A 22,014-nucleotide genomic window follows, 5' to 3' on the forward strand; every position below is an offset into this window, starting at 1 on the left:
CCCCTCTCAATCTCCTAAATTCTAGAGAGTATAAACCAAGTCTATCCAGTCTTTCTTCATAAGACAGTCCTGACATCCCAGGAATCAGTCTGGTGAACCTTCTCTGCACTCCCTCTATGGCAATAATGTCCTTCCTCAGATTTGGAGACCAAAACTGTACGCAATACTCCAGGTGTGGTCTCACCAAGACCCTGTACAACTGCAGTAGAACCTCCCTGCTCCTATACTCAAATCCTTTTGCTATGAAAGCTAACATACCATTCGCTTTCTTCACTGCCTGCTGCACCTGCATGCCCACTTTCAATGACTGGTGTACCATGACACCCAGGTCTCGCTGCATCTCCCCTTTTCCTAGTCGGCCACCATTTAGATAATAGTCTGCTTTCCTGTTTTTGCCACCAAAATGGATAACCTCACATTTATCCACATTATACTGCATCTGCCAAACATTTGCCCACTCACCCAGCCTATCCAAGTCACCTTGCAGTCTCCTAGCATCCTCCTCACAGTTAACACTGCCCCCCAGCTTCGTGTCATCCGCAAACTTGGAGATATTGCCTTCAATTCCCTCATCCAGATCATTAATATATATTGTAAATAGCTGGGGTCCCAGCACTGAGCCTTGCGGTACACTCATATCCAACTATTACCTGTAATGTCAACTATCTCATTACCTCTGTGATCTCCTACAATTTCCTGACAGCTGAGTCTCAATTCTATTCTCATACATTTGGACAGGACAGGTTTGGATGGATATGGACCAAGCGCAGGTAAGTAGGACTAGTGTAGCTGGGACATTGTTGGCCGGTGTGGGCAAGTTGGGCTGAAGGACCTGTTTCCACACTGTATCACTCTATGACATTTTAATCACTTCAATTAATTAACTATTTGGTGCTGATTACATGCCCACCATATCTTCAGCTGTGCAGGTGTTATGTCTGGAACCCTTTATAAGCTTCTCCATCACGATTTTATCTTTTAACAACATAATCAAGGACTATTTTCACCTGGTCATTCCCTCTTCTCCCATCCCATTGGGCTGAAGATACAAAAGCTTGAAAGCACACATCTCCAGATTCAGGAACAGCTTCTTTCAGGTTGTTATCAGACTACTAAATGGTCCCCCCCATAAACTCGGGGTGTAGTCCTGATCTTCCGACCTAGCTTATAACGTCCATTGCAATTTTGTATCTGTACTTTCTCTACAACTGTAATGCTGCAACGCTTTAACACTATATTCTGCACTCGGATATTTTGTTCTTTGCACTACCTGCTGTACTTGTGTATGGCTTGATTGCACCCATGTACAGTGTGATTTGACTGGATAGCAAGCAAATAAAGGTTTTTACAGTATCTTGGTGCAGGTGACAATACCAACAAGATGCAAGTTAAAATCAGACTCATTGGCCAAGTTACTTGTTGTCTGTAATACCTCAGCATGTGATTCATCTGTGAAGTACCATGAGATGCCTCATTACATTCTGTAAATTTAACTTGCTCAAATATTGTCTGTAGATCAGCTGGTGTCATTACATTTGTGTTGTTGAGAATACCACATTGATACTGGAAGACTTTAGCACGCAGAGATTGTTTGGTAGATTGCGTAGGAAAGAACTGCAGATGCTGGTTTAAATCGAAGGTAGACACAAAAGTCTGAAGTAACTCGGCGGAACAGGCAGCATCTCTGGAGAGAAGGAATGTGTGGCGTTTCGGGTCGAGAACCTTCTTCAGAATCTTGTTCGGTAGATTGTTACGTAGGTATGTTTTTCATTATGTTACTCTGATCATCTGAGGATCAGTGAATACTGTGTGCAACAGCTGAAAAAGTTTGCTGGGGAAAATGCTGGTGTCTGTAACAAAGGATTCTGAAGGAGGGTGTTGGTGGGTTTGGAAGAGAGGGTTGCCATAGTGACATGTATTTGACACATGGTGGTGAGTGAATGCACATTTGTCCAATGAATGGTGACGTTTTATATGACACAAAGCTGTCCACTGTACAGAAGAGTGGTGTGTGTGACATTTCACAAGATGATGTGATGGTGCTTACAGTCTGAAATATGATTAGTTTGGAGCTGTGATGAAAGTCAAAAAGCCCAGTTGTTGTAAATTTAGTTGTTGAGATGTCGTAAATTGTTGTACTGTATTTTTTGAAGTTGTCACTAAAAGCAAGTGTTTGCAGATCCTGCAAACCTGAAATGAAAATGCTAGAAATACTCAACATCTGTGGGGAAAGAAAGAAAATGAAGTTTGGGCTAATGTCTGCATCAGAAGTGAAACCACTGTTGTAACACAGTTGGCTGACATGCTGCTTGCCAACTGTTCTCGACCAAACATTTGGTCATCTGTCCAAATATCTCCAATTGTGGATCAAAGCCAGATTCTGACTGTTGAAGGGGCATATTACATTTTATTACATTTTTATCACTGTTTTAAAGAAAAATGTATGACTGATTGGGATATTCTTCTTTGGATGCCTTCTGCACAAAAGTAAATGGGGGTTTGAACCAATTTTTTAAAAACACACCTCTTTTTGCATTTTAGGAGCCATGATTACAAAGTACTTAAACTGGAATAATCCTGTACATCATTCAGAATGTACTGTCCTATGTGTTAAATTATGATCTTTTACTGTGTCAGCCAATTTCCTCATCCGGAGTTTTTGGTGACTACCAATGTAATATTTGAAAGAATAACTGAGTGGATAGGAAAGGTATGGAGGTATATGGGGCCAAACACGGGAAAGTGGGACTAATGTAAATGGGGCATCTTGATCTGCGTGGGCAAGTTGAGCTGAAGGGCCTGCTTCCATGCTGTGTCCTTCATTTGGGACAAAGCATGTTCTTGTTGAGAGTGTTCAGATTTTCAAGTACTTACTTTGGGCATTAAACAATGGCTAACACCAATTGACCAATTTCTCCATTTATTTCAAAATTCATTGCTTTTAACACATTGTAATCCTTCCCAATTGCTGCTGATTTTTACTTCTAGCAGTTGACAGACGATTATCCCTACAAATTTAAAAGGAACTAGACCAAGTGGGACCCGTCGGGTCCCGTCCCCTCAATGCACGGTTGCGAGGGATGGGGGCGGCCTGTTGCGTCACAGACACACTGACCACCCCCCACACACACACACACACACACTAACCACCCCCCTTGATATTATATTAATCTTATTCGCTCCTTTTACCCCATCCCCCGCCCTACCCACTCACGTATAGCCCCCAACTCGCAGGAGCGGCTAGAGAGGGAGAGGGGGTAGAGAGGGCAGGGGCAGGTAGAGGCAGGGGTCGGGGGCAGAGACAGAGGGCAGGGGACAGAGGCAGAGAGCGACAGCAACCTCCCCACCATGCACCGACACGAGGATCTCGAGGAAGACGGTGGGCGGGCGGGCGAGTGCCGACCAAAGAACCGCGAGTTGGGCGCCGCAGTCTTCAGCAATGATCTTTGGTCTTCAGTCCAGGGCCTGACTTTATCTCCGGCTGCATCTTTTGAATAATGGGGGTGAGAAGGGAGGGTTGGGGGGGAATTACGTCACTTGCAGCGTGAGGTAAAAGGCACGCAGACCCATTGTGACAACATCAGCGAAAGACTCGTTTTTAAATTCAAAGTTTTGTCAGATTTTTGAACATTTTCATGAATAACTCGAGAAATGAAGCATGAAATTTTCAGATAAGGTGATTTTGAACGCCACGGGAAAAATGTCTACCGGAATATGTAAAAATCTTACCGTTATCCCGTCGTTTTTTCGAGAAGATGTGCTTGTACACACAAATCCACATACAAGATGAGAGTTTTATAAGTATAGAGATAAATGTGAAATTCTGTTGCCTGGGTTTCTAGGGTTTCAACTATTGTCTTGGAAATTTTATTGAGTCCATCTATAATTATGGTCGGTAAAGCTCAGAAAAACCAAACTATAAAAATGTTCTATGGGATGCTGCACCGTTGGGAGTACTATGTATCAGATGTAGTGTAAAGGAGAACCCATGGCAAGTTTTGAAGTTCTCGCCAGACCCAAGTACATGGGCTACTGATCTGCTTATTACTGTAGTGGTCTAATCTCTCAAAATTGGTTGTTGCATTTTATAATTTATAGCAGCTAGACAACTTCAAAAGATGCACTATTGACATTTGAGCAGCGCCAGTATAAATGTAACCCTTTGCTGCCACCTCTTGCATATCTGCTCCTCTCATTTCAATCTGGTGTTACCCTTCTCCCTGGTCTCCTTCCCTTCCCGCGCCCCCACCAGGAGAACAATCCAACCCTTCTGGGCATTCTTCATTCTAAACTACCTTTACATCTTTCCTTAGTGTGTTGTACAGTCATTCCCAATACTTCTGCAAGGTCTAGTTTTTATATGCCTTGCCTGTGTTTATAATCTGAAGTAACTTACATATTTCTTTGTCAGCTTGATGTCCTATTTCATAGATTTTGTGTTTCTGATCATTCGGGTCTCCATCCTCATTCATGCTTTCCAGTACGATCTCATTTGCAATGAACTGTACCTACACTACTTCGACCAGATGTACATCACTTCACAGAATTGAAGTGATGTACGTCTGAAAGCTCTGAATTATGTCCATTTGAGCCTACGGTCTGTCATTCTGAAGCCCATGACTGAACTTCCGCACTGTGAACTACTTTGCCAGCTTTTGCCATGTACAACTACTGACAACCAAGCCTGGACTATTTAGAAATATTGGAAGGAGTTAGTAGTTTAAATAACTGAAAAGAATAAACAGTATCTTCCTGTTTGTATCGCGACCATTTTAGCTCGATAATTTAATATGAATCACATTTTTCAATGTCATGCTGTGTGCCGTATGCTCGTGACACAAATGTAAAAGAAAGTGCTTGTGGTGCCATTGTAAAACCTGAATGCTATCTTCTACATACATGATATTTTACAACTGTCAAATGGGGTTAGAGAGGGGCAATATGGGCAAATGGGAAGCTTGAAATGAAAGATCCCACCAGAATGCAATGAAAGACTATCTTTTGTGCTGTACTGTTAATATTCCAGTTGCTTCATAATCTTTGTCTTTAATGATTCTTTTTTTTTTTTGACTCATCTTTATTGATGTTTCTAGGAATGTCAATACTTGTAAGAATTTTCTTTGATCTGTGCTTGTGGGCAAATTGTGCATCTCTTGAATTTTCTTAGTGGGTGGAACAGTAGATGGGACCATTTTGAATATTTCATTTCCAGTTCCATCTGGGCTGCTAATGGCACAAAGAAGAAATGCTTGACAGATGGCTATAGGAGCAGCTGGTAGCTTTCTGGGGAGGGAGAGAAAAGGGAAAAGGAAATGCTAGATGCATCTGATGTTAGATTACACCACCTTCCCCTCTGCTGGAGTAATTGCAGTCACAAATGCAGAACCAAGGAGGCCGGTGGTGGTGGCCGGCTGTTCCAGACGTCATGACCTACACAGTAGCTCACTTGCGAGTCAGCAACTGCCGGAGAGGTGATTGAAATTTGTCGCTAAGCCTGCCTGTGATTTTAGTGTCTGAACGGAGAGGTTAGGCAGCTCGGGAACTGAAAGCTCTGAAGGCGGCTAAACGATGCAGTGGTTTGCTGCAGGGCTCCTGAAGCTCATAAATAAGGCAGTGAAATAATGAGTATGATCGCGGAGATGCTGAGATTCAAAAGTGATGCCCAAGGATACTGCAAGTGCTGCATTCTTTCCACAAGTGCGACTGTACTGGGTTTTACATTGGTCTTGCATTCAGAAATTCTTCTCCTGCTGTTTTGTTCCAGTGGCATCGAGGTATGTGTAATTATTTGTGGAAGGGAATATTGTCTAATATTGATCTGGAATAGGAAATAAAACTTGAGCACTAATTACTGTATGTGGCGGATTATTAAGAGGATTCAGTAAACTTGTTTACATGAAACGGGGACAGCTTAATCAGTTATTCAGGCATTGACTGGATTGCTGTATTATGAATGGAGAATCCTAAATCCTTCGTTTAATTAGAATGCTAGTCTGAAGACTCAACCTCCCAGGTCATATTCTATTGGTTTCAGTGGTCTGATTTGATCACCTTTAACAAGCAGTGCATCTTGAAGCAAGTAGTTTTGGGGCCAATTGCTTCTCTTTTCCTCTGCTGATCTGCGCTTGTATGCTGGTATACTTCCAGGCGGAAGCTAGGTTTTGTTTTATTTTCAGCAGATGTCCACTATAATATCATCTGGTAGAAGAAGATTGCATTTGTAGGTCTGACTGCCCAAACGTGGCTCAAGTGATGCTTGTTTTGGCTAATAAGGGAGTGCTAACACCCTTCAAATGACTGTTAACACCCTTCAAATTTATGGTATAATATTTTTGTAGAGAATTGAATTTTATTTGATATTAATTTAAGATTGTACTATTAGGAAAACAAAATAATAATTTTGTTTAGTTTGCTCCTTACTGTTTGTTCTGAACTATTATCTGACACAGCAGTCATTAATCAGTTTGTTTGGCAAATAGCATTTAGCTAGCCTATTTATTTAATGCTTGGCAGCCTCGTGAAATGTAGCAGCTAGCTGCACCATTTACATTTCAAATGTGTTAACTTTCTGAACCTTCCCTGGACCATAATGCCCTCCATAATGTTTGGGACAAAGATCCATCATTTATTTATTTGCCCCGTACTCCACAATTTGAGATTTGTAATAGAACAAAAATCACATGTGGTTAAAGTGCACATTGTTAGATTTTATTAAAGGGTATTTTTATACATTTTGGTTTCACCATGTAGAAGTTACAGCTGTGTTTAGACATAGTCCCCCCATTTCAGGGCACCATAATGTTTGGGACCGATGGCTTCACAGGTCTTTATAATTGCTCAGGTGTGTTTAAATGCCTCCTTAATGCAGGTATAAGAGAGTTCTCAGCACCTAGTCTTTCCTCCAGTCTTTCCTTCACCTTTGGAAACTTTTATTGCTGTTTATCAACACGAGGACCAAAGTTGTGCCAATGAAAGTCAAAGAAGCCATTATGAGACCGGGAAACAAGAATAAAACTGTTAAGAGACATCAGCCAAACCTTAGGCTTACCAAAATCAACTGTTTGGAACATCTTTAAGTAGAACGAGAGCACTGGTGAGCTTACTAATCGCAAAGGGACAGGCAGGCCAAGGAAGACCTCCACAACTGAATTCTCTCTATAATAAAGAAAAATTCCCAAACACCTGTCCGACAGATCAGAAATACTCTTCAGGAGTCAGGTGTGGATTTGTCAATGACCACTGTCCGCAGAAGACTTCATGAACAGAAATACAGAGGGTACACTGCAAGATGTAAACCACTGATTAGCCGCAAAAATAAGATGGCCAGGTTACAAGTTGCCAAGAAGTGTTTAAAAGAGCAACCACAGTTCTGGAAAATGGTCTTGTAGACAGATGAGACAAAGATTAACTTATATCAGAGTGATGGCAAGAGCAAAGTAAAGGGCCTGTCCCACGATGCGAGTTCACCCAAGAGCTCTCCCGAGTTTAAAAAAAAAATCAAACCCGTGGTAAGTACGTAGAATGTACGTAGCGGGTACTTCGGAGCTTGTGGATGTCTCGTAGCAGCACGTAATGCTAACGGCAGGTATTCGGGGAAACGGGGAATCTCATGCAATTTTTTCAACAGTGAAAAATTTCCAAGAGTAAAAAAATACTCGTGATGAGGTACCACGAGTTTGATTTTTTTTTAAAATCTCGGGAGAGCTCTTGGGAGAGCTCATAGTCGCATCCTGGGACAGGCCCTTAAGGAGGAGGGAAGAACTGCTCAAGATCCAAAACATACCACCTCATCTGTGAAACATGGTGGTGGGGGTGTTATTGCCTGGGCATGTATGGCTGTTGAAGGTACTGACTCGCTTATCTTCATTGATGATGATACAACTGCTGATGGTAATAGCACAATGAATTCTGAAGTGTATTTACACATCCTATCTGCTCAAGGTCAAACAAATACCTCAAAACCTATTGGCCGGCGGTTCATTCTACAGCAAGACAATGATCCCAAACATACTGCTAAAGCAACAGAGGAGTTTTTGAAAGCTAAAAAATGGTCAATTCTTGAGTGGCTAGGTCAATCACCTGATCTGAACCCAATTGAGCATGCCTTTTATATGCTGAAGAGAAAACTGAAGGGGACTAGGCCCCCAAAACAAGCATAACCTAAAGATGCTGCAATACATGCCTGGCAGAGTATCACCAGAGAGCATGCCCAGTATCACCAGAGAACTGGTGATGTCCATGAATCGCGGACTTCAAGCAGTCATTGGATTCAAAGGATATGCAACAAAATACTAAACATGACTACTTTCATTTACATGACACTGCTGTGTCCCAACAATTATGGTGCCCTGAAATGGGGGGGACTATGTATAAACACTGCTGAAATTTCTGCAAGGTTAAACCAAAACATATAAAAATGGCCTTTATTAAAATCCGACAATGTGCACTTTATCCACATGTGATTTTTGTTTTTCTATTACGAATCTCAAATTGTGAAGTACAGAGGCAAATAAATAAATGATGGGTCTATGTCCCAAACATTATGGAGGGCACTGTACTTCCAAGATTTCTGAGCAGCCTATTAACACCTTTGTGCCACAGGGATACTACACTCCTAACTCTCCCAGTTGACTGTGCCTGAACCCTTCTGTCAGTGGATCACCAACTTCCTGACAAATAGGAAGCAGCATGTGAGGCTGGGAAAGCACATCTCAGACCCGCTGACCCTCAGCATAGGAGCACTGCAAGGCTGCGTACTCTCTCCCCTCCTTTACCCTCTCTACACCAACAAATGCACCTCCACAGACTCCTCTGTCAAGCTTCCCAAGTTTGCGGGCGAGACAACCGTGATTGGACTGTTCCAGGATGGGGAGGAATCTGCCTACAGACAGAAAGTGACACAGCTGGGCGTCCTGGTGCCATCGCAACAACCAGGAGCTCAATGCTCTTAAGACGGTGGAATTGATTGTAGACTTTAGGAGAGCTCCCTCTCCCCTCCCCCCACTCACTATCAACAACACCACAGTCACATCTGTGGAGTCATTAAATTTCCAAGGAAGCATCATCTCCAGGGACCTTAAATGGGGGGCCACCATCAACTACATAGTCAAAAAGGCCCAACCGAGGATATACTTCCTGCGGCAGTTGAGGAAACACAATCTGCCACAGGCAATGATGGTCCAGTTCTATTCTGCCATCATAGAGTCTGTCCTCACCTTCTCCATCATGGTCTGGTTCGGCTCAGCAACCAAGCATGACATCCGGAGGCTGCAGCGCATCGTTCAATTAGCCGCGAAGGTTGTTCGCTGCAATCCCCCCCCCCCCCCCCATCCCCATCAACGAACTGTACATAGCAAGGGCCTGGAAGCGAGTAGGTAAGATCATCTCTGACCCCTCTCACCCTGGCCACAAATTCTTTGTAGCACTTCCCTCTGGAAGGCGACTATGGACTGTCAAAGCCGCCACAGCCAGACATGAAAACAGCTTTTTTCCACCAGCAGTAGCTCTGTTCAGCAGCCAAAAGTCTGGTATTTTAATTCATTCTTCACATGTTTAAATTATAATGTTTTATTTGTCATTGTGTATATCGTGTTGTTACTTGCGAGCAAAGCAAAAGCAAATTCCTTGTATGTATACATACTTGGCTGATAAAATTGATTCAATTCGATTCAAGACTTGGTTTTTGCTTACAACTTTCATCAGATCCACAACTCATGGAGTCATAAGGCCCAGAAAAATGTTTGTACCTGTAATGTATAAAACCAGGTTTAGAGTTTAGTCTTGGAAAGTGGAGATGGAGGCACAAGATCCAGTTTTAGTGCAGCTAAAATGCCTCATTATGAAGGTTCAGTCTGACTTCAGTTATGATAAAATTAAACCATTTATAACTGGTTTCCATTATTAAATCAAGGTAATAGTGTAAATAACCAGTTGCCTCAAGGTTTATGTTCTCAACTTTTTCAATATGATTTTGGCTGGTCCAGGTCCACCACTGATTTTCCGGCAACCTTGCTTCCAGAGCCTTACTGGATTTTCTTTTCTTTTATATTTGCACAATGCCAGAACTTTTCTCTTTTTCTTCAGTACATGAAATGGTTTTTCAGGCTGACACTTGCTCATTATAGGCCTGTATGTGATTACCAACATGCCTTTCCCTATAGTAGAGTTGGACACTGTCCTCAGAATTCTTACTGACCCGATTATGCGGCAAACACATCGATACAGCATGAACAGACTGCTGAATTTGCAATACTGTTTTTTGGGCATCTGGCAAGGCACAGCACAAGGAAGGACATACAGAGTGGTATAGAAACTAGTGCACATAAATTAGTCCTTATCTCAGTATTTGTGCACTGCAGGAATGACCCCTCACCTTTTCTGCTTTCATCAGCATAGCATTGTGTTGCAAAATGTGACATGTTGGAGGAACTCAGCGAGTCAGACAACGTTTTGGGTCGGCACTGATTGGAGAAGGAGAAGGGGGGGGGGTGGGGGAGAACCTGGCAAAAACATTATGTTGCTTTTTCACGAGCTTCTTTAGTACTGTCTTAAATTAAGTTCTGCATTTTCACAAATTTCTGAGTCAAGAATTGAAAAACAAAAAAACTGCAGGTGCTGAATATGCTCAGCAGCTCAGGGAGCATTGTTGAGAGACACAAACTATAATCTCAAGGCAACCATCCTTCATTTGAATTCATAGTAAGAAAACAAGCATGTTTGAAGTTGTGTCACCTGGATAAACCTGTCTCATTCATACCACAGGCAATTCTTTTGTGTTCTTTGGTTTATTATTGTCACGTGTACTGAGATATATTGAAACATTTTGTTTGCATGCTATCCAAGCAAATCTTACCATGTGTAAGTACATCCAGGTAATGTAAGAGAGAAAAAGAAAAGGAATGCAGAATATAATGTTTCGCAGAAAGTGCAGATTTTTAAAAAGTGATGCATCGCAATGAAGTAGATTGGGAGACTAGGAAATTATCTTTTGCACAAGAGAGGACCATTCAAGAGTCTGATAAGAACAAAATGCTGTGGTTGAATCTGGTGGAACATTGCTTTAATATCTTCTGGAGAGGGGAAAAAGAGAGAATGATTGGGATGTGATCCTTTATTATGTTAACTGCTTTCTCAAGACAGTGTGAAATATAAATAGAGTTAATTGGGGGTGGGGGGTGCTGGTTTGCGGGATGGACTGTACTGCGTTCAGAACTCTGCAATTAGTTGTGCTCTTGCAAGGGGCAATTGCTGTGCCAAGTTGTGATGCATCTGGTTAATATGCATTTAATGGTTCTTCTGTTGAAGTTGGTGTTATTGGAGACATGCTAACTTTCCTAAGTCTGAGGAAGTAGAGGCGTTGGTATGTTTTCTTGGGTGTAGTAGTGTCAGTGTGGCTGGACCATACTAATTGTTGGTGATATTTACACCATGGAACTTGAAGCTCTCGACCATCTCCAGGTTAGCATCATTGATACAGACTGGGGTGTGTGTACTCCACCCCACATCCTGAAGCAAGTGACCAGCCCCTTTGTTTTATTGACATTGAGGGAGAGGTTGTTGCCCTGACACCATGCTACTAAATTCTCTTATATCCTTCCTGTATGTCTCATCATTGTTTGAGATCCAGCTTAGTAGGATAGTGTAATCTGCAAATCGGAGGTTTTGATTAATATTGCATCTCAAAGAAAGCATTCTGAAGAAGGGTCTCAACCCAAAACATCACCATTCCTTCTCTCCAGAGATGCTGCCTGTCCCGCTGAGTTATTCCACCATTATCATGTCTATCTTCGGTGTAAACCAGCATCTGCAGTTCCTTCCTATGCATTAAATATTTTATACATTGACTTTGTGTGAAGTTAATGCAAGGCAAGAATTTATTGCTCCTCCATATTTGTCTTGGAGAAGTGGTGATAATAAGGAATCCTGAGCTGATGTCGTTTTTACAGTGAAGCTACACCTCCACTGTTGAGGGACATGGAATTCCAGTGTTCAGATTAATGAATGAAGGAATGGTGACTTAAAGATGACATTCCCTCAAGCCTTGTTCTTCCATGTGACAGAAGTTATGAATTGAGTGGTGCTGTTGAAGAAGCCTTGACACGGAAATGATAATGTATTCAGTGCTGTCCACACTCCAACTATCGTGTTCCAATGGTGGAAGTAATGAGTGCTTAGAATCATACAAAAGTGCTGATCGCTTCTATCTTGGATGGGTTAAGTTTAATGCGTCATTAATCCCTCAGTGACTCAGTGGAGGAAGTGGGTCGGCTTTGGAGGATCGGAGATGAGTCACTTCCCACATGATATTTAAATTCTGACACGCTATGGAGCTGGGCCAGTTGGATTCTGGTCAGTGTGACATTTGGATGTTGTCATAATGATGCCATTGAATCTCAAAATTGATGGTTAGGTTCTCTTATTGAATACAGTTCTGGAACTATTGATCCACAGTGCCTCGCAGATGACCAATTTTGGTCCTCCAATTTGATTCCAAGTTCATCTCATTAGACATGATGGTAATGTCACACAATGTGGTGGATACTCCCCTTGGTATTAGAGGGCCGAGTCACACCATTGCATTAGATAGTGGTGATAGAGGGAGTAGATGGGGGGGGCGTCATTCAGTTGGCCTGTTTTGTCCTGTATGTTGCACATGTTGGAGCTGAATTAATCCAAAAATGAAAATATTCTCCAAGAAATCTGACTTGTGTCTTGTAGCTGTCAGAGCAAACATCTATCAATCCACAGGCGATGCTCGAGAACTTGAAAAATGTGAATGGGTGGTCATGAACTGAAATATTCACAGATGCTGGCTGACCATTTCCAGAGTTTTCTGTTCTAATTCAGTTTATAGGTTTTTGTTTTGGTTTGAGCGGTGATGGAAGGTTGTTTTTCAGTCTTGCTAGGACCACTGCTCATATTACATATAAATGACCTAAATGCACATGGTACATTTTCCATATTTGCAGTTGATACAAATACGAATAGAGTGGTGGAATAGGTTGTTGCATAGCAATTAAAATTTATTGTCGAGAGTTGTGAATTATTAGAAAGGGAAGACTGAGAGGAGGCAATATAAACTGGAGGTATGATAACTGGTGTGGAAGTATATTTGCATCACTTTATGAAAGTGGAGGGGCAGTTTGAGAAAGCAGTTAAAACATAAAGAATCTGACTATATTTTGAGTAGAAAAGCAAGAAAATCATAACAAACCTTTCTAAAATTGTGGTTTAGACACAGCAGGAGTATGGATAGATACTGTGTCTATAAAATCACGAAGACTAGCGATGGAGGAGGTCCATGAGCTAAGAACTCAATGGTATTGAAGTAACTGTCAAAATAACTAAAAGTGACTTTTTGTTCCAATAAAGGAGTGTTTATTTTTGGTCACTGCCTGGGGTAGTAGTATAGGAAGATGCAATTGTAGCATTCAAAAGGGAATGTGGTGTGTGACTGAAAAGAAAGAACTTGCAGGGCTGTGGACGGTGGGACCATCTGGGATTGGGTCATATTGATAGACTGAGTGTCCTCTTTCTATGCTGTGACCAATCTATGATTCAAGAGTCTGCCATTTCTTTGCCATAGTGGAGTGGAAAAGTGCTGGAATTTAAAGTAGGTGATATAGATATAATGGGAGAGTTGCAAACCAGAATTATATTTTTTAATGAAACAATCAGAATTTTTCAGTTCCACCAGTGTTCATCCAAAGACTGAAGAAGGGTTTCGGCCCGAAACGTCGCCTATTTCCTTCGCTCCATAGATGCTGCTGCACCCGCTGAGTTTCCCCAGCAATTTTGTGTACCTTCATCCAAAGACTGTTCTGTTTTCTCTCCTGACCACTGATTCACTGCCTGAATATAATCCTAGGTGAATGAGGTGGACATTTCACGTCACCCATCTAAGAATAAACATACCTGGACCGTGGTAGTGTGTGGTCTGCTTCCCTTTTGTATCTTCCCTGTTGCAGAGACAAGATGCCCCAGGCAGGCATCTAGACATGCATGTTAATTGTCCAGCATTCGTTTTTCCTTTGCTACGCACAGCAACAGCATAGCCCTTCCCTGCAATAGTGTCACTAAGGTGATGAGCCTTATGAAATAAAGATTGAACCTGCAATTTTCATCCTTTTCAAGGAAATTGCCCACTTTTTACCTATATTTAAACCTTTGTGTAGTTTCTCCTTTAGCCTGGTAATGCACTTGGGAGGCTGAGATTATTGTGGTTAGTTAATTTTTCCTGAACATAATGGTAAGCTTTATTAATCTAAATAACTTTTTTTAGCCTTTGTTAGCATCCAAATGATCATTTAACACATATTATTGTTTTGTTTGAGATGTTCTTTCAGTGGGATACAGTTTTCATTGCAAAAATATAATCATGATTTTATTGACCTCAATACCTGTTCTATTTTTGTCTAATGCACACTTAAGAGGAGACAGCTTAAGCGGCAGGAAGAGGTTGCAAATCCCTTGAGTTAACGAGCTGTCCCTTGCATGTTTGTATTGAATATTAATAATTGTTTTGTTTTAATTTCCGTACTATTAAATGAGGCCAATTTTTATTGATTCTCCCTGCTGTCAAAATGAAAGAACGTGCAACTTTAAACCTGCACATCCTGAAAGTGAGTTTCAGTGGCAAATTAATTTTTTCTTGCGGGCATTAGCCATTTTTCTAACTTCCCATGTTCCCCAATAGAAACCTGCCAGCAGCTCATATCAAAATCTAATTTAATAGGGAGAGAAAAGGGGGAAAAAAAGGCATGTTTAAAAAAAAACAAACCCTCTTTTTAATGATTGCATGTGGCCAGCTATGGGTGAATCCGTCATTTACACTTGTAAATAATTCATTTTTTCGAGGAGTCTTGAATTCTTTAGTGTTAATGTAGGCCTTCTTGTTAAATGCTTTTTGGATGACCTTTATAATTTGGCTGCATCAGCCACTAGAGCCATAAACTAAGGTTTATAACTAGTGCTATATTTGTGTTCATACCATTTTGATGCTGGACATCATGCTTTCCTTCGATGTTTATGTCCTGGGCTTAAGCAAACATTAACAATACATCACCTTTGATCGTTAATGATTGTGCTGCGGTATTGGTGATAAAGTGGACATTTTTTGTGCATTTATTTTGCGCAAGTGGATAGCTGGGACATTACATCAATTTTCATGTGTAGTTTAATATGCTTGCCAGAGCTTGATTGGTTTGACTGGTTATTTCCCCAAAGGATATTTGGTAGTCTTCCACAAATTACCAATTTCACTGCTTGGTGTCGTGGGATTCAAACGCGTTAACTCTGCCTTGTTAGTCCTGTTTCATTACTCAGTTCCATAGTAAAGTGATAATGTGGAGGTGATCTGTATGTGGTGTAATCTCTAAATATACATATACTCCACATTTTAAAGATAAATGTTGAGCAGGTCATTTCAGAGGATATTATTGGTGTTTCTTTTTTCTAAGCCTCGAAATGGTGCCATAACAGAAACTCAGATTTCCTATGGTCCTTTAAATTATATTGCTTTGTTTTTAAAATGTGTTTACTGGAACCTTGTAACCTTTGACAGATTTTCAGGCCAAGGGCTCCAGATCTGAAAGTCATGTCAAGAGGTTTGCACATTTCTGACAATGGTTTTCTTCATTTTTCATTGATCTACTAGTCAGCAATTCTGTTGTTGTCTATTCCCAAGTTCTGAACGTTTTGGGTCAGGACTATTCTTCAGATCTTCATGTTCAGCCCTACTGCTATTCTTGGTCTCATCTGCAAATATTTGATTATGATGCCTACATTTGATTCCAAGTCATTATTATAGTGAGGCTTCACTTTTTGTGGACAGACAGCGTATAATTTGCCATCTTGGCCTGTTTCTGACATTGCTGAGTACCAAAGGTCTATCAACACAAAAAATACCTGAACTGCAGTTTCAAAGATTGTTGATTCAGCATCAAAATACCATACTCTTGTTGGGTATGCAATGTAATGTAGATGATTGCTAATTTATTGCCTTAAGACTTTCTTTGAAGCTGACATAATCCCAGAAGTGGTGTAATTAATAGGATATAAATATCTCCTCTTTGAATTTGAACAGATTGCACTTGCAATTAGAAGTCAGCAAAAGTGAAATGATTGATTCTTAACCAGGACTCCATACTTTCCACAGTAAAAGAGACACGAGATGCCTGCAGGTTGCTTGAAAGGAAACATTGCCACTGGTTGTTCTCTTTTAAGTCAAAAAGAGGGGGAAAAACAGTGTAAGCACTTCAGCTACTGTGCCCTCCATAATGTTTGGGACAAAGACCCATCATTTATTTATTTGCCTTGATACTCCACAATTTGAGATTTGTAATAGAAAAAAATCACATGTGGTTAAAGTGCACATTGTCAGATTTTATTAAAGGCCATTTTTATACATTTTGGTTTCACCATGTAGAAATTACAGCTGCATGTTTATACATAGTCCCTCAATTTCAGGGCACCATAATGTTTGGGACACATCGCTTCACAGGTGTTGCTCAGGTGTGTTTAAATGCCTCTTCAATGCAGGTATAAGAGAGCTCTCAGCACCTAGTCTTTCCTCCAGTCTTTCCATCGCCTTTGGAAACTTTTATTGCTGTTTATCAACATGAGGAGCAAAGTTGCGCCAATGAAAGTCAAAGGAGCCATTATGAGACTGAGAAACAAGAATAAAACTGTTAGAGACATCAGCCAAACCTTAGGCTTACCAAAATCAACTATTTGGGGCCAGCATTAAATGTTCTTGTGAAGCACCTGAACTAAGATTTAATGATTACAACTTTCATGGAAGTATCGGTAATGCATTAAACACTCACATTTTTTTATTTGCTCCTGACCAGATGGTTTTGTTTTGCAGTGCTCCTCCGCGCACACCGAAGTTTGGAGCGGCCCGAATTAACAAAATGAGCCTCCATGCAGCCACCGGGTATGAACGCTCGCGAGATCGGCGCAGGTCAAGCGATCGCTCTCGTGACTCATCGCACGAAAGGACAGAAGGGCAGCTCACCCCCTGCATCAGGAACGTTACTTCGCCAACTCGACAACATCACGGTGGTGAGCTGGATTTCACAAAGCCCTAATTCTATTGCAGATACCGTATTTCTCGTTATTAATGAGCAGCAAGGCAAAATATATAGTTCTTTGCCTTTTTTTTTTCAAGTGAGTTTTCCTTTCAACTTGGAAGAGGCAGTAATTGGTGACTTTCTTGTCCCTTGCTTGTCTAATGGAGGGTAGAGAGCTGCACTAATTTAAAAAAAAAAAAAGATTATTCTGCGCCCAACTCATTTACCTGGTGGCGTCGTGATGGGATTCTGGCATTCCTTGCCAGTTGTGAAACAAAATGTTGTATTTGACAGCCTTGCCAGCCTCAACCTTGATAAGTATAAAAATCAATCACTTAAAAAGGCTAATACTCCTCAGGAGAATTGAGTGGAAAGATGCCTAGCGGTTGACTGACATCTACTGCCTTCCAGCAAAGATGATGATCAAAGCTACAGCTTCAATGTTTTATTAAAAGTTTATTTTTGATTTATTCGAGAATCACACATTGAGGTTTCAATGAATGTCAATTCTCTGTGGTATGACTTCAATTGAAGTCTTCACAGAGAGGTATAAACACCATTCACACTCGAACATAGAACATAAAACTATACAGCACAGGAGCAGGTCCTTCGACCTGCAATGACCATGCCAAGCAGGATGCCAAGTCTGCCTGCAGGTGATCCATTCCCTGCATATCCAGGTGCTCATCTAAAAGTCACTTGTATTCTTCTATCAGCGTTCACCACCATTCCTAGCAGCACTCATCGGGGGCCACACCACGTAAAAAAAATAACTTGCCTTGCACGTCTCCTTTAAACTTTGTCACTCTAATCTTAAGTCTATGCCCTCTAGTCTTTGACATTTCCACTCTGGAGGGGCAAGGGGGGGGGATGGTTTTGACTGCCTTCCATATCTGTCATTGACTCTCCTAATTTTATAAACTTCTATCAGATCACCTCTCAACCTTCAATACTCCAAAGAAAACAGTCCAAGTTTGTCCAACCTCTCCTCGTAGCTAATACCATCTATTCCAGGCAAACCTCTTCCACATCTCTCCAAAACATCACATTTTTCTTGTATTGGGCTAACCAGAACTGCACACAATACACAATATGGCCTAACTAAAATTTTATAAAGCTGCATCATGATCTGACATATTTAATGCCTTGATCGAAGAAAGCAAGCATACTATGCTCCTTCTCTTCCATTCTCCCTACTTGTGTTGCCACTTTTAGGGAGCTATTGACTTGGACCCCAAGATCCCCATTAAAGTCGGACACAAGAGGAGAAAGAAGAAAAAGTAAATAAACAGAGAATAAGAGGCGGGGGGTTTCTTAAATGTGCATATTTTAATGCTAGGAGCATTGTAAGAAAGGTGGATGAGCTTAGAGTCTCGATAGACACCTGGAAGTATGATGTTGTGGCGATCAGTGAAACATGGTTGCAGGAGGGCTGTGATTGGAAACTAAATATTCCAGGATTTCGTAGCTTCAGGTGTGATAGAATTGGAGGGGCAAGAGGTGGAGGTGTTGCATTGCTAGTCAGGGAAGATATTACAGCAGTGCTTTGGCAGGATAGATTGGAGGGCTCATCTAGGGAGGCTATTTGGGTGGAACTGAGAAGTGGGAAAGGTGTAGCAACACTTATAGGGGTGTATTATAGACTGCCAAATGGGGATCGAGAATTGGAAGAGCAAATATATAAGGAGATAGCAGATATTAGTAGTAAGCACAAGGTAGTGATTGTGGGAGATTTCAACTTTCCACACATAGACTGGGAAACACATTCTGTAAATGGGCTGGATGGTTTGGAATTTGTAAAATGTGTGCAGGATAGTTTTTTGCAGCAATACATAGAGGTACCTACTAGAGGAGGGGCAGTGCTGGACCTCCTGTTAGGAAATGAGACGGGACAGGTGGCGGAGGTATGCGTTGGGGAGCACTTCGGGTCCAGTGATCACAATACCATTAGTTTCAATATAATTATGGAGAGGGTCAGAACTGGACCTAGGGTTGAGATTTTTGATTGGAGAAAGGCTAACTTTGATGAGATGAGAAATGATTTACAAGGAGTGAACTGGGACATTTTGTTTTATGGGAAGGATGTAGAAGAGAAATGGAGGACATTTAAAGGGGAAATTTTAAGAGTACAGAATCTTTATGTTCCTGTTCGGTTGAAAGGAAACAGTAAAAATTGGAAAGAGCCCTGGTTTTCAAGGGAAATTGGACATTTGTTCGGAAAAAGAGGGAGATCTACAATAATTATAGGCAGCATGAAGTAAATGAGGTGCTTGAGGAGTATAAGGAATGTAAAAAGAATCTTAAGAAAGAAATTAGAAAAGCTAAAAGAAGACATGAGGTTGCTTTGGCAAGTAAGGTGAAAGTAAATCCAAAGGGTTTCTACAGCTATTTTAATAGCAAAAGAATAACGAGGGATAAAATTGGTCCATTGGAGAGACAGAGTGGACAGCTATCTGCAGAGCCAAAAGAGATGGGGGAGACATTGAACAATTTCTTTTCTTCGGTATTCACCAAGGAGAAGGATATTAAATTATGTGAGGTAAGGGAAACTAGTAGAGTAGCTATGGATACTATGAGTTTCAAAGTAAAAGAAGTACTGACACTTTTGAAAAATATAAAAGTGGATAAGTCTCCAGGTCCTGACAGGATATTCCCTAGGACATTGAGGGAAGTTAGTGTAGAAATAGCCGGGGCTATGACAGAAATATTTCAAATGTCATTACAAACGGGAATAGTCTCCGAGGATTGGCGTACTGCGCATGTTGTTCCATTGTTTAAAAAGGGTTCTAAGAGTAAACCTAGCAATTATAGACCTGTTAGTTTGACTTCAGTGGTGGGCAAATGAATGGAAAAGATACTTAGAGATAATATATATAAGCATCTGGATAAACAGGGTCTGATTAGGAACAGTCAACATGGATTTGTGCCTGGAAGGTCATGTTTGACTAATCTTCTTGAATTTTTTGAAGAGGTTACTAGGGAAATTGACGAGGGTAAAGCAGTGGATGTTGTCTATATGGACTTTAGTAAGGCCTTTGACAAGGTTCCTCATGGAAGGTTGGTTAAGAAGGTTCAACTGTTGGGTATAAATGCAGGAGTAGCAAGATGGATTCAACAGTGGCTGAATGGGAGACGCCAGAGGGTAATGGTGGATGGCTGTTTGTCGGGTTGGAGGCAGGTGACTAGTGGGGTGCCTCGGGGATCTGTGTTGGGTCCTTTGTTGTTTGTCATGTACATCAATGATCTGGATGAAGGTGTGGGAAATTGGATTAGTAAGTATGCAGATGATACCAAGATAGGGGGTGCTGTGGATAATGAAGAGGATTTCCAAAGTCTACAGAGTGACTTAGGCCATTTGGAAGAATGGGCTGAAAGATGGCAGATGGAGTTTAATGCTGATAAATGTGAGGTGCTACACCTTGGCAGGACAAATCAAAATAGGACGTACATGGTAAATGGTAGGGAATTGAAGAATGCAGTTGAACAGAGGGATCTGGGAATAACCGTGCATAGTTCCTTGAAGGTGGAATCTCATATAGGGTGGTAAAGAAAGCTTTTGGTATGCTAGCCTTTATAAATCAGAGCATTGAGTATAGAAGCTGGGATGTAATGTTAAAATTGTACAAAGCATTGGTGAGACCAAATCTGGAGTATGGTGTACAATTTTGGTCGCCCAATTATAGGAAGGGTGTCAACAAAATAGAGAGAGTACAGAGGAGATTTATTAGAATGTTGCCTGGGTTTCAACAACTAAGTTACAGAGAAAGGTTGAATAAGTTTGGTCTTTATTCTCTGGAGCGCAGAAGGTTAAGGGGGGACTTGATAGAGGTCTTTAAAATGATGAGAGGGATAGACAGAGTTGATGTGGACAAGCTTTTCCCTTTGAGAATAGGGAAGATTCAAACAAGAGGACATGACTTCAGAATTAAAGGACAGAAGTTTAGGAGTAACATGAGGGGGAACTTCTTTACTCAGAGAGTGGTAGCGGTGTGGAATGAGCTTCCAGTGGAAGTGGTGGAGGCAGGTTCGTTGGTATCATTTAAAAATAAATTGGATAGGCATATGGATGAGAAGGGAATGGAGGGTTATGGTATGAGTGCAGGCAGGTGGGACTAAGGGAAAATAATTGTTCGGCACGGACTTGTAGGGCCGAGATGGCCTGTTTCCGTGCTGTAATTGTTATATGGTTATAAGTCCATCTGCCCATTTCTGCAGCTGATCTATATCCTGCTGTATAATTTGACAACCTTCCTCACTGTCCGCAACTGCACCAATGTTTGTGCAATTTTGCTGCAAACATGCTAACCAACCCATCTACATTTATGTCCAAGCTGTTAAGACATATCACAAACAAGAGAGATCCCAGCACAGATCCCTGCGGAACTTCACTGGTCACAGATCTCCACCCAGAATAACGCCCTTCCACTACAACTCTGTCTTCCATGGGTATGCCAGTTCTCATGGTTTCAAGGTCAGTTTATTGTCACATTTACCAATTAAGGTACAGTGAAATTTGAGTTACCATGCAGCCATACTAAGTGAAAAGCAACAAGACACACAACCACATAAAAGTTAACATATACATCCACCACAGTTGATTCCACATTCCTCACTGTGATGGAAGGCAATAATGTTCAATCATCTTCCTCTTTGTTCTCCCGCGGTCGGGGCAGTCAACCCATCCGCGGTCAGGGAGATCAAAGCCCCCGCAGTCGGCGATCGAAGAGTTGGGGTGATCGAAACTCCCGCATCGGGCGGTTGAAACTCTCTCCGTAGCATGGAGCTCCCGAGTCGGCCTCTTCTTACCAGAGACCACGGGCTTCACAATGTTAAAGTCCACTGGCCCCGCGGTTGGAGCTTCGATCCCCGGCAAAGGGATCGCAAGCTCCGCGATGTTAAAGTCCCGCAGACTCCTGCGGCTTGGAGCATCCGTCGGTCTCCA

General features: G+C 41.5%; 1 protein-coding gene across 3 annotated transcripts in view; it reads left to right on the forward strand.

The window, feature by feature from the left end:
• Positions 1–22,014, forward strand: part of btbd10 (BTB domain containing 10) — a 66,138-nt gene that overhangs the window by 22,197 nt on the left and 21,927 nt on the right. For 2 of the 3 annotated variants that reach the window (XM_033038826.1, XM_033038824.1), the window contains one exon: positions 16,868–17,064. In XM_033038826.1, the coding sequence (XP_032894717.1) occupies positions 16,914–17,064 (151 nt within the window). In that variant the 5' untranslated portion in view covers positions 16,868–16,913. Of the gene's footprint in view, positions 1–5,480; positions 5,775–16,867; positions 17,065–22,014 lie in introns of those variants that run through there. The other variant, XM_033038823.1, reaches the window with a different exon arrangement.

This window comes from Amblyraja radiata, chromosome 20 (assembly GCF_010909765.2).
Source record: "Amblyraja radiata isolate CabotCenter1 chromosome 20, sAmbRad1.1.pri, whole genome shotgun sequence".
NCBI classification, from domain to species: domain Eukaryota; kingdom Metazoa; phylum Chordata; class Chondrichthyes; order Rajiformes; family Rajidae; genus Amblyraja; species Amblyraja radiata.